The 14093-nt window shown below is 37.2% G+C and overlaps 1 protein-coding gene across 1 annotated transcript in view; it reads left to right on the plus strand.

Moving 5' to 3' along the window:
* The window catches only part of THSD4 (thrombospondin type 1 domain containing 4), a gene marked incomplete at its 5' end in the record, with an annotated part of 307113 nt that extends 293463 nt beyond the window's left edge, over positions 1–13650 (plus strand). Inside the window, 4 exons of the mRNA XM_082321424.1 lie at positions 6078–6251; positions 8984–9163; positions 11930–12074; positions 13465–13650. Of these exons, the coding sequence (XP_082177550.1) occupies positions 6078–6251; positions 8984–9163; positions 11930–12074; positions 13465–13607 (642 nt within the window). The 3' untranslated portion in view covers positions 13608–13650. The remainder of the gene's footprint in view (positions 1–6077; positions 6252–8983; positions 9164–11929; positions 12075–13464) is intronic.
* Between the last annotated feature and the right edge of the window lie 443 nt (positions 13651–14093).

Raw genomic sequence — 14093 nt, forward strand, 5'->3', positions numbered from 1 at the left:
TTCTTGCCACGTGCTCCTGTCTTGTTTTCCCACAACATTGATCTATGTATTTTATGGCCTACCTGTTTCCCCCATAGCATTGGCCTTCTTGGATTCAGTTTCTGCACAGGCTGATTCTTTATACTTATAATTAATCCTAAGTAATTAAAAAAACCCCTCCATGTTCTTAAAACAATAGAGTTCTTGATTTGAGCTATTTTGATAAACAGCTATCAAAGTCCATTGTATGTATGTAACACACACACTTTTAACTGCAAAGCTTATGAGTTGTATGGCCACCATGTGCACGCTGGTGGAACATATAAAGGAAGGAAGGAAGGAAAGCAATTCATCCTTAAGAATCAAACCTTTATTTTCTGAAAAGTATATGCTCTGTTATTTGTCTTTGAAGTAGATCTAAACACCACATCCCCCAGGCTCAATCTTGAGAGAAGCAGAAATTTCTACTCATTTCAATGGGAAAGATTACAGGTTAGAAGTCTCTAGCAGCAACGCGAGACTCATCTTACTTTGTATGTTCCTGTCTTTACATTTATTGCTCTATCTTGAGTATAAATAAGAGAATTAACTTCAGTTTCATGGCTTTGTCTTCTACATGATCTTTAACCCCTTTTGATCATATAGAGTCTGGACACACTTTTCTGATATTTTTATGTGCGTTTGTAGAAAGGTAGCTTCCTGTCTGATAATTCTCTTAGGATGTCATACTGTGTTAAAATGGCAGAGTTCCACCAAACTGCATCCATTAATCAGTAAAGCTGGTGAACCTTACTGAACTTAGCAACAAAATTGGATTGATGGGAGCAGATGATTCTTGCAAACATTTCACATGACTGATTCTTTGACAGCTCTAATTGCTGGAAAGTTTACTTCTCCTATGGGTCAGAAGTGGGAAACTGCATTCTTCTGATTTACAGCAATGGGAGATTCACCAGTGTTTCCTTCCAGCTAACTGGAGCATTCCCCTCTTGCATTTTTGTTTATTCCTCATTGCCATCTCCTCTGTTCATTTGTTTCTCATTCTATGTTTAGAGCATACTTAGAAAAGAAGCCAAAATACAAACATTTCTTAGATGTTAATGAGATTCTGAGGCCAAAATAAAATCTTGGGAAGAAAGAAAAAATGCTGCACATCAGGGAACAAAATCAAAACAGATCAAACACATGCTCTGGATTTCACTCTTCATTAAAAGGAGAGACAGCGATGCTTCTGTAATATCTTCCATTAGAGACCTGTAGTATGCTTTGCGAAAATCAACGCTTTATTCCTCACAATCCTAAAACATTACCTAACAGGTACAAGTGGGTTTGTTGACCAGTCAAACGTGGAACCACCAATGAATATTGTGGCTCACAGTCCTCTTTCACTGTTTTTTATTTAAATCTGGATAGCTCACGTAAAATCTCCTGGATCCGGGGGGGGGGGCGGGGGGAAGAGAGACCACCATGGAGCTTGTGCAGGCTTTTCATTATTTTTGATTATCACCGTTTATTTGTTTTAAGTATAAAATGAAAACAAGATAAAATATCCCTTTCCATTGATTTCATGTGGGAATCATATGGAAATAGAAGTTTTGCATTCTTTATGTATAAATATGTAACTCACTTTGTGATTTGTAATGAAACATACAGCCAGGAGGGTTTTGAAGGAGACATTGATAGAAGGGTGGCCAAGACCTACAGACATATCTGTTTTCTTCTCTAGAGCTGACCTTTCTTTGCCACAATTCAGCTGCTTTAGATGAAAATCAGCATATGAAAGTCTGCATGGCAGGGAGGCGCCTTGCCAGCTAGGGCCCACAGGATCCCAGTTAGGTCAGCAGAGCAGGCTCCTAGGTGGCAGGCAGGGGCAAACAAGTCCAGATTATTAGGCAAGATTATGGTGATGAGGCAGGTCCAAGGTCAAGCTGGGAAATCAATCCACAGCTCAGGTCCAGTGACAGTGGCCAGGGTTGGACACAGCCCAGTGATCCTGGGGCAGGTCCATGGTAATGAGGCAGGGTCAAGGTCAAGCTGGGAAGTGAGTCCAAGGGTGAGGGATCAACGAGGCCTGTGCCCAGGCTGTGGCTGGGGACAGGCACGTCTCTGATAAAGCTCAGACAGGGACTGATGGACCAGGGCTGAGGTTAAATGGAGACCCTGGGCCATGGGCAGGGGTGTGAGTGGAGGCCCCAGGTGAGGCTGGTCAGGGCCAGTAAGGCATATTGGTGCACTCAGGCCCTGAGAAGTCCTTACAGCTCTCATGGCAAGTGATATTTATTGTATGAGCCAGAGTAGTGAAGAAGTCTGTCCAAAAATTCTAAGACCGTATTTCAAAACTTTTGTTACCTTGGAAGGATATCATGGATCTGCTAGACTCAATACAGGGATGGTTTGACTTGTGATCCAGCACCTACTGTATGCATAGATGCGCTCTAAAGGGAAATAATTTAAATCCAGGTATCAGAAAGTGTTTTGGCAATACCTAAGGATTACATAAGGATATTTCTGACTACACCCCCTGCCCCCGTTGCCTCCCCCCCCCCCCGAAATCAAGACTGTTCTCAACAGTTTTCTGTCCTTTGAAAATCTGCCCCCGGTCTTGGAGTTGTGACAGAAGTGAGCTTCTGAAATACAATTCTTAGTTTATTATTGGGAAAACAAAGATTACATAATCCTTCTAAAATCCCTTCTGAAAGGGATTTTCTCAGAGTAGGTCAAATAATGCTAAGGAGTTTCATAAATGTATTTCAAACATAGATCATCATTTTTATTTTTTGCAGTAGTGTAACATCAGGAGGATGATTCATAAAAAACTTTACTATCTTGTGGGGAATAATTCAGATGATGAAAGTTTAAGCGTGGTAGACAGAAATCCTGCACAAATGGGGATGTTTTACTGGACCTCAATTGGTTGCTATCTAAAAAGTTAATTAAGGCTAGCAATGATGCTGAGACCTGGGTGAAAGGACTCTCCAGTTCTGGTAGATTTCCTGCTGCCTCTTTCTTGTGGTCTGTTGCCCCAGCTGAGGGTAATGAGTAGGGCTGGCACATTAGTGAAAGGGAACTGGCACTGTTAAGGGTTTTTTTTTGCTCTACCATGCCCTGTGGCTGTGACAAAAATTCAGGCATTTCCAAGTTTGCAGGAACTAGCCTTATTTTCCTGGACTGCTGTTACAGTTGTTTTCTGACAACTATCAGAGCACTGGATTGGGAGGGGGGTGTTCATTTTTAGTTTTTAATGGGAATGGAAAGCTTCTGAAACTGAACTCATGAGGGAAGGACCTCAGGAAGAAGAGAAATGGCAGACTCCTTAAAACTAGGGAGGGTGTTCCACAGACTAAGGTTTCTGAGGAATTTCTGCCAATTAAAACAAGACAGTGAAACAAAATATCTTTAATAATAGGACCAGAACAGAGAACTTGCAGCCTGTGCAAGTTCCTCATGTCATACAATGTTAGGTTATGGCTGTTACTAGGTATTAATGAAACAAATCAATGGCATAAAATGGAAAGTAGTGGGTGTGTCAGTTGTGAAAACCAAAGGGAGAGGATTCATTATCCAAACACTCCCTACTCCCTGCCTTGGGCTTTGGAAATCATGGCTTTCACATGGAAGATTTTTACTGAAAGGAAGAAAAAAAACATGAAAACCCAAATACTTAACGCAGAAACATTCAGGTTTAAGTTTGCTTTGTAAATCCTTTGAGGATAGTTAATCTGTAGTAAAATCTTGCAGCAGAGGGTGGGACAACCCTATACCTTCCCATTTGGTATTTCCTTTGTTATTTGATATGTAAGCCTAGTTCATGCATAATCATTTAAAACATAAGACTATGGAGATTTTCTGGATGACTTTATAGACTAAACTTGTTCCCAGCTCCGGTTTGCAAGGCAGAAAAGCAAATTAGATTGTCAAATGAAAATTACTTAGAAATAAGAAAAGTATTTGCAGAGTATGTGCATAGTTCTCTATGCATAATGTAATTGAACATACTTGCCAAGGATAAAATATGAACGGCCACAAAATTTATTTCTGTACAGTGGGTTTGAAAGGTAGCCATTTTATGGGGCTCAGTTAAACAGTCAGTTTACCTAGGAGTGGACTGTTTGAAATGGGTTTAGTTTAGTTTAGTTTTAATTTACTAAACAGGAAAATGTTCACTACTAGCACAATTTACATCATTCTTGTATTTTCAAGATTTTGCCAGTTTACTTTGAAAAGACCTCCTTAGCCATCAAATCTGGTTTGCTGAGGGGGTAAGTATATTTTACATATCTGCGTGAAAGTGGAAAATTTTGTTGTGCGCCACCAACAAAAAGTTCATTATGTTACTTACAGGCATCATTTAAGAGAAGCTTAATTATTTGATCTTGCAGATGGAGGAAGAAACCATTCCAAACTATGAGCAATTTTTTCCTATTCCCGTGGAGTACATAAGCATCTCTTTACATTCTGAATTTCCAGTTATTCCAAAACTGTATTTTGTTTGTTAAAAAAATTACTTGTAAAAAGTTGAATCACTTCTTTATTTTTCTAGGGATTCCACTTCAGTAAAGCTTTGCCCTTCTCTTTGAACATTTTGTGAAAGAAACCAACTTTCTGATAGGAAAAATGTTTTTCTATGCTGTATCTGTGGAATAAATATAACATGTTTCACACAAATAGCCAGTGTTCTTCAGTGCGAGTGAGTAAAGAGTAGTTTGCAACCAATTGTACGTTCAGTCACTGGTCTCTCTCTTGAGGAGATGCATGACTGTATTGGTTAATCCGTTACTAATAGTGGTGCTATCATGGCATCTGCTGTTCTGTAGTTGAACTACTGGATGTGAACCCTTACATTATTACCGATGGGAGCCAAATCAAGCCAGTGGTCAAATCTGTGTCTCATTACTAGTTCTTTGAATCATTCTTACTTTTATTCAATAAAATTTAAAAAAATGTTCCAATACAGGGTTACATTCATTCACAAGAAGGGTACTGTTCATTATGGAAGTAATACACAGTTTCTCCTAACTAATTACATTGTATGTTAAAAATAAAATCTGAGATGTCAATCAAATGCATCTTTTTCTCCCATATGCTACATACTTATTTGTGGTTTTCTTTGCATATGTAATGTAATTGTAATTGTTTAAATTCAATTATATATGTATCTTTCAGCAAGCTGAACATGGGTTTTTCTTTATTTTAATGGTCTAGACATGAAATGACAAATGCATTTTAAAAGAAAAAGAAAGGAAGGGAAGATTAAGAAAGAATTAAGCAACAAATTAAGCTTGCAGAATTGAGCAGTGGAAAGTTGAGAGTGGTGAAGGTTAGTTACTGGGAAGTCATATCATTAGAAAGCAATTATTGAATTTACGTAAACTTCTATGGCCACCTCTTCTGCTAAAACTAATTAGTAACTTAAAATTGAAACAAGTTGGGCAATAATTAATGGAAGTTACAGCTATTTGCGGAGGATTTACCTGAATCTTTTGAAACCACCTGTCAAAAAATTTTACATTTCTCTACTTTATTGTGATCTCATACTCTGTCAACTCGTTATATGAAAAAGTTCCAGGATGCACTATGCAGTTGTTTTACTACCAATGCCACTGCCCTCAGAGTCTTCCTAGCCTCGTCCTTTTAACCAGTGTAAGAGTTCACCTGGCTGACAGTTTGAATGGTGGGAGGAGAAACTCACAGAACAAGGCAAAGGCCGAAATATGACTGCTGTCTGAAAAGCTACTTATTGAAATTATCCCTTTTCGGGTCTATTAATTGGTATGGAAAAAGATGAATAAAATGAAACTGGAAGAATTTACAGACGGAAAGAAGGAAGGAAAAATAAGAAGGCTAATAAAAAGCTATAAAAAAGAGATTTCTTTCTTCCCTAATCGTTCAGTTTCTTTCATTTGTGACTGTAAAGGACAGGTACTACTTGTAGTGTATTCAAAAGTATGAAACTGTAAGATGATTTGCTACAACTGAATTACAAGTAATAATAATCGACTTGCATAAATTCATTTACTTTCATGATTGTTGCTTCTCCTCATTTCATTGTGCAGCCTGGAGGACAGATTAGTGAACACGTTCTGTCTTTTGCTTCCCAGTGTTCTGCAGAATGTGGTGACGGAGTCCGTACACGTTCAGTGGTTTGTATGACGAACCATGTCAGCAGTTTGCCTCTGGAAGGCTGTGGCAATAACAGACCCTCTGAAACAACGGCCTGTAATAATGGACCCTGTGCTGGTAAAGTGGAGTGGTTTGCTGGGGGCTGGACACAGGTAAGCTCTATATCTAACCTATGTATTTGTTGTCTGCTGGTATTTTAATTTAAAAAATGTATTTTTGTGCAATGAAGATGTGCGCTGTAAGGTATTTCTACATCGCTGTGGAGTATTTGGATATTTTTTTCCTGTATTTTGCTGAGCTGATGTTCACTACTTTCCAGCACCTGCTGTTTTCTTACTTTGATGAAGATAAGATTTTGTTCTTCTCTTCCTCTGTATCTTCATTTTTATTTCTCATCTACTGACCCAGTGTATTGATAAAATGAAAGCTAACAGAAAGCTGCTTAGCATATTCAGGTGAACGCTAAAGCAACAGATTTGCACCTTTTAAAGTAGAGCCTTTGTGATCATGCATATCTGCATGGAGAGAGAGAGAGATATGTATATATATGTATGTGTATATATATGTATATAATTTCCAAAAGATAAATAAGACAAAAAGCAATGGCTAAACCTAAAAGTTAGCTTCAGTATGGCTGTGCTGAAATTTGTGATAACAGGTGAAAAGAACAAAATTTGGTCAGTGGCCTGTATCCTGATGCTCTTTCCTCAAGGTAAATTCTTCCCTTGATCCACACCTCAATAGTCCTTCTCATTCTAAATAAACATTCCTGCTGTCAGGAACAAAGGCATTTCAGCAGCTGTCAGCTGGTGCCCAGACATTTCTGTCCCTTTGTGTAAGCTCTCATATAGCCTAGAGAGCCTTTTGGACTGCTGGTACCAGCACTTGATCGAGTTGTTAGGGAAAAGTCTCTTGGCTGTGCTGTTAACTCACTGCATTTCAGATTCCAAGATCCTTCCAGGTGATAAGGAGTTGGAAATTAAACTGGTACAGCTGAGATGGAGATTACAGGGCTACTACTATGCTAATGCTTTCAAGTGTAAGTGATAATTATTTGTATTGTATAAGAGTAATAACAAATTCAGATTTAAAACATACTTAGCTGCAGTTCTAATAACAGATAAAATCTGGGCCTTGTTACTTACACCACTCCATGCAGGTGAATAGGAGCTTTGTATCCATTCTTGCTACTGCAGAGAGAAGCCTTCAGTAAGGTCATCTTAACTCTCCCCATTCTGCTCTGAATAAGAAAGTTTCCATCCTTCACAATTTCCTGTTCTTTTAAGCTAATTCGCCTTCTTTCTTTGCATGAGATTGAGTTGTTTGATGCATACCAAGGGTAGAAAGTCTTTGCTGTATGTTACCTGAAAGAAGTGTCTGACAACATCTATTCTACCAGCCAAATCCTGACTTCTAAATACCAAAATGAAAGCAGACAGTCAGTAGACCAGAGCAGGAGAGAGCACTGGTGGATGATCTTCCGTATTATGCTCTGCTAGAGCTAAGGCTGAATGTTAAGATATTGTCTTTTGGGGGAACCATTAAAAGAGAACAGTGACAGAGATGTTCAGTGTTAAAGAAAGTGCAGTTACGTATTTCCTGTAGAATTTATTTGGGTGCATTCATCTCAAGGTTCTTCATTCAGCTCAAGGGTTTTGTGGGTATCTGGTAAAGCGATCATAAATTCCACCCAAAATATAAACAAAATCCCCACTTTTAATAACATTTGCTTGGTTTAGGCTAGAAAAAGCCTTTAAAATCGTAGTCCTTTATGCAACGTAGAAACGAATATGTTGCTGGAATCATTTTATAAAAACCTTTTTACAAGTGCCAGGAACGGTTATTGTGTGTGTATTTAACCTTTAAATGGGCAGTAAGCGTCTATGTGAGTCAAATTTGCTTTTCAGAACTGGAATCAACACTGCATCACATAGATACTTGCAAACATGAAAAGAACACCCTGGCAGATCAAGGCATTTTCTAAAAACCACACAGAATGCGGGGATTTGTAAAGCTGCAAAACTGTGCTCTAACCTTATAACCTCAAAGCTTCAGTGCAGTGCATACAATCCTGCTTCAGCAAGAAGCAGTAACACTGTTTATGGAGAAAGTAAGTTAGGCTTCTCTTTTTATTAAAAAAACTAAATACCAGTTTCTTTTTGTAGCTACAGGTAAAATTACACTTTTAGATTTCTCCAAAAGCACCCTTACAGTCATATGTCATCTTCTTCATAAAAATAATTAGAAATATGTTTTGAGTCTGTGGTACCATGTGGAATAAAAATTCACAGAAGTACAGTTTTAACCACTGTAACCATTTCTAAGATTAAAAATTAAATACCGAATACCTGGCACTTATAGTCAGTAGTCACTTGATGAATTAAGTTATTCCTATATCCTTCAGCATTTTCATGTCCTGGTTCCTAACTGGGACTGCTGGCTACTATGTTAGTACTACATACAAATAATAATAATAACCCAAGATTTATCTAGGCTACTATTCTGGTTCTGAAAGATAAAAACCCTACCGCAGGAACTTAAAGAATACTTTACCCTTTTCCTTTCTCTTCAAGTCATACATATGCCAGTGATGGAAGGAAAGATACAGCTAAGTTCATTTTACTGAGGAAAGAACATATAAAAGTAAGGAAATGGATTTTGGATGTTAGTGTCTAGGTATGTGTCCAAGAATAGGGAATAAACAAAACTTTACACATTTTCCTGTTTGAATATTAATTGAAAATGCAAGTATATGTGTGTGTATGTGCGTGTGTTGTTTTATTTCAGAAACTAATAATGTGGAGAAACATGTTACTTTGGAAACAAGTTGAAGGACATCAGCAGAATAACAAATTCCGCCACTGTTTTTTATTCTCTGATACAGTGCTCTACTGAATGTGGCAGTGGGACTCAACAGAGAGAAGTCATTTGTGTTAGGAAAACTGAAGGTAATTTTGATGTTTTGAACCCCTATGAATGTTCATATTTGGAAAAACCTCCCAGCCAGCAATCCTGCTACCTCAAACCCTGTGGATCTAAGTGGTTTCATACAGAATGGAGCACAGTAAGTCTATCATGCTTTTCTATAACTAGTTTTGTTTGATACACCTTTTTCCGTGTATATGGAAAGGGAACACCATTTGGAAAAATGAAATGGACTTAATCTTGCACAGGAATGATACTAAAAAGAAAGCATCCTCTTCAGTACCCAGTGGAGCTTAGGAAAGTTAGGAAGTATCTTGACCAGAAGGAGACACTGCATAGTTGTCTTTTCATCACTGATCTCTTCTTCCAAGAATCTTCCTGTTTTATGAAGTTGGTTTGCCCCTTAATGAGGCTATGTCGTGCAGTTCTTTTCAGACCTCTGGTTTCATTAAAATTAAGGAGCATTCAATAGAGAATGAGGGATGTATTCAGATTGTAAAGTCAGTTTTACCATAATATTTTACTGTAAACTCTTCACTGTAATACTTCGAACTTTACTGAGAGAAAACCTACTGTAGCGCTTTATGTATCTTCAATTTCCCCTGGAAGTGGACCAGCTACATTCAGCAGTGCCAGAAAATGCTTTGGTTTCATCTATCTTTCCATCATTTCATATACCTGACAAAGCTTATTGGATTTTTATAAAATCAACATTTTTGTCCTAAATGAAAACTAGAAAGTCCACTGTCATCTTATAAAATAAAAAATGGTGGCTTCCTTGAGCCTTAAATCAAATTCACAACGACAGCTCTGAAATGTGGAAGCACCTCAGATGCCTTCATTTTAAGTTCCATTAGTCGGGAACCTTTGAAAATACCTCATCCATGTGACATGAAAGAGCAAAATTATTGTGGTTTTCCCTTTTACTAAATGCTCAATTATCTGACTGTCCTACTAGCAGCACTAGAAAGCAGAAAAGAAGGTAGAATGGTTTTAACAAAATAAATCAGCTGAAGGGAATGCTGATTTTTCTTCCTTAATTGCAGATATAGATGTTTATTTGAAAACAACATCCAAGTTAGACTCATAATAAAGCCATGTAGATCGAAGTATGTTCTTTGATGTTGCTGGAAATTCTTTGGATTCTTTACTGAGCTGTTAGTTTGGATTAAATAACTTCCCCTTAGCAAACCCATTTTCAAATGTGAAACTTCAGGTGTGTAGCCACAGGAGATACAGCCGTCTGCAACCACAGAATGCAGCAGATAGATTCCTTCTGAAAGTGGAAATATATGGTCTCTTTGGCAGGCATAGAAGTAACAAGGTGCTAAGACTCAGAATCTGATAGGTATTTAGAGATCCCTAGTTAGTTTCTAAGTGCCTGCTTCCTAAGAATTGGTGTCTAAAAATCCTTAAAGGTCTAAGCCTTTGTGACCATCTTCATTGTAGGAACAAAGACGTATGTTAGCTGGGGTTTTACAAGATCATATTCTAAGCGTTTTTCAGTACTCCTTCTGTTACTGGTATCGCCAGAGTATGTGGTAGTTCTTACTGTTAGACCTGAAGAGAAAGGATTATTGGGTTACCTGTAAGCAGAAGAGCTGGTTCAAAGCCCTGTCCAGTTTGTATTTTTAGCAGACTTTTTATGTGACCTAGGATAAATGGCGTGGCCTCTCAGCCATGGAGATAAATGGCTGGCTAACACAGAATGCTGGGGTTTGTGTATAGTGTGTTGTATGTAACATCTAAATTCTGTCTTGGTTCCATTTTAAGTGCTTAAGATCTCTACAAACCTGAACTGGAGTTCTTATTGTTGGATGTGGGATAATTACAATATTCTATACAGGCATGTAACAAGAGTGATTATATAAAAAAACGTAAGTGTTCTATTACTGCCACCTCAGGGCTACGTCTTTTCTAAAGTGGGGAAAGGTTGTACTGAAAGATGAAAGAGCAATTTAAGAATATATTATTGGGACTATTTTGGTTAGTTTGCTATAATATCTGATTTTATGATAGTGATAAGTTGTTTTTGCAATGTTAGGAGAAGAAATACTTATGCCAAAAAAGTCAGAAAGAAAACATTCTTACTAGTTTGGGGCTATTAAGGTTTTAATCATTATAAATGACCCAGGTTTAATTAAGTTTGTGAGCATTTAGGTCAAAATGGACAGTGAGCCAAATCTCAAAGACCTCACTCAGGCGAAACTCTTGAAGTCAACAGGGGATTTACTTCAGTATGGGCAGAAATGTGTAATAATTGGCTTTAAAAATACCGTGACAAGCAAGTACAAAAGTCTCTGGCTTCATAACAGACTTTGAAGGAGCACAGAAATGTTTTCTTTAGAAATTCAAAGAAACGGATAATGCTTAGTAAAATTGTTGTGCTGCAAGAAGTGAAAAATAATTGAGCGCTAGAAAAAAGGCAATTAAAATTATTCCTGATTGTATATAAATGGAGGCAAAAGGGCAGTGGAGGGCATTGCAGTCAAGTAGTAAAGTTCAGCGCAGTAAGTTCTTGAAGTAAGAAATGTGAACACTGTGGAAAGAGTACGTTTGGGACATATGTATAAATAAGCAGAGAAGAACAAGACTGATTAGAGAAGCAAGAAGCTAACTAATAAATTCAGAAAGGGAAATATTCTACCGTGCTTTCAGTTGCTCAGTGTCTGCCACGTTTACTTGTCCAGTTGTTGCCCCTGTGGTCAAAAATGTTTTTGAACCTTTAACAAAATTGCACCTGTATGTTAAGGGCTTTATAGTTAGAAAACAAAAAACAACAGAAATGGTGAAGTTGATAAAAGGCTACAGCAATACCTGGGTCTGGCTTCAAGGTTCCCATTTTTTTCTTTCAGTATTTGCACATCTCATATGGTCTTCATGAACTTCAGCTTTTGTGTTTCAGTGTTCCAAATCCTGTGAAGGAGGATTTCGGGTTCGAGAGGTACGATGTCTATCGGATGACATGACAGCCAGTACTCAGTGTGATCCACAGCTTAAACCTGAAGAAAAAGAACCGTGTAACACACAAGATTGTACCCCTGAAATAGGTAAGGGAGAGGAAGCTTCTGTTTTAACTATGGAACTCCATCTAGTGGAGAAAATATTTACTAATCTTGCAGAGGTTTTAGAGTGTATTTTCTTTATCAAGTTCAGGGTTTTATTTCTACACAAAATACAGCTCTTTTCTATGGTGTAAAAGTAGGTTTTCATTTCTGATTAAAAACGTTTTCTTTGTAACATGTAAGAAACTGGCTTACTTTTAAAGTTGCTGAGAATGTGTGAAATCTTCTTCTGTGAAAATGGTACATACAGGGTATTTTTATGCAGCCTCCTTGCATTCTCAAAGGTTTCTCTTGGCAGAGTCTTTAAAACAAAAAAAGAATCGTGTATGATATACTGTGTTTGGTAACAGGTTCTATAACAACCACTAACATTACTAAGACATTAAGGGCAATTAAGCAATTTTCTTTTATATATAGTAAATGTACACATACACATAATTTGGCATTGGAATTAGTCATTCATCCATACAGATTTGATTTTAATAGTAATGAGAATGACTAGGGAAAGGAAGATGTAAGTATTTAGAAACAGTTTTAACTCGTATGTTCTACAACAGTTTTCACTTGAGAATTATTCTTCAACTTAAGATAACTATATAAAAAAAAGGTATAGCAATATTACTAAAATTTTTTTATTGTGTTTGTGTTGTTATTTTTTTATTTAAAACAGGTTTGTACAGAATTGCTCATTTTTACATCTGCTATTAGTGTTTTGTCATTCAGTCTTTTCCTTAATACCTCAGTCTCTGTGATGACATACCTGATCATATGAAAATCTTAGTTGTCGCTTTAAAAGTATTTCTAACCCTAGTGGTTGTAAAGGAAAACTTCAGAATGTGAATAGACCACATCCTGACAGGTTAGAAAATGGGGAACATTAAGAACACCAACTTCTGTCTTTTTTAATCTAGTTATTTTAAACTGTCTGTAATATTTGTAAGGAGGGAGGTGGTTTACTATTTTCCAGTATTTAGATTTGTCAGTACTTGAAAGTAACATTTGCAGTTTCTGGTGCCATCTGTACACTGCCACATGAGATTAGTATGGACAGGTACTGAAGTGAAGAACACTAGAGACTTTCCTAACATCTTTATTCAAGACAAATCTTGGGTTTAAAAAAACGGCAAAAAAACCCCACAACACTATAAATGGGGATAGGTACATTTCTTCCCCGGTTTTATATATCTTTATATTACATCTAGAAAATCTTGAATAATCTAGCTTATTTGCATAGGTAGCCTATTTTAACCTGACAATGAACGTTTAAATACAGGCCCAAGGGATTTTACATGGTAAAAAGAAAGGGGATTGGTTATTTGTTGCTCTAATACTGTTTTCTTCAGTTTCTTCTCTCTTTCTTCCTTTTTCTCCACAGATGAGAACTGCAAAGATAAATACTACAATTGCAATGTGGTGGTTCAGGCCCGGCTCTGTGTCTACACCTATTACAAAACAGCCTGTTGTGCATCCTGTACACGTGTGGCAAACAGACAATCAGGGTTTCTAGGACGTAGATAACAAATATTCTTCTACTCAAAGCATCAATGTCAGTCTTCGGATGGAGCTCGAACAGTGTTACTGTTTTGACTACAGCAGGTTTTAGCTTCCTAGAGATGATTTTTTATATTGCTGAGTACATCAAGACTATGGTTAAATCTCACACCCTTTCAGTTACAGTTATCGTGCAGTTATCTTTTTTAAAATGTTTGTTGTAAAACGATGATCTTTTTAAAGCATTAATTTTTAATGATACTATTCTTTGCACCTGCTCATCAGATAATTATTTAAAGAACATACCAGCCTTAGTATTGTGAAATTAATGAAAATTAAATCAATCACAGGCAATTACTGGACATATTTGACCAGTATGGATACAGCTGCTGCATTATTTTCTGAGTGCTTACTCTTACTTGGTATTTTGGACTGCCTTAAATTAGATGGCTAAATCAGTGAAACATGCACATAAGAAAAATAACTTCACAAAGAAACAGACTCTTGAAGACC

Source organism: Platalea leucorodia (genome assembly GCF_965183815.1).
Source record: "Platalea leucorodia genome assembly, chromosome: 9".
Lineage (NCBI taxonomy): Eukaryota > Metazoa > Chordata > Aves > Pelecaniformes > Threskiornithidae > Platalea > Platalea leucorodia.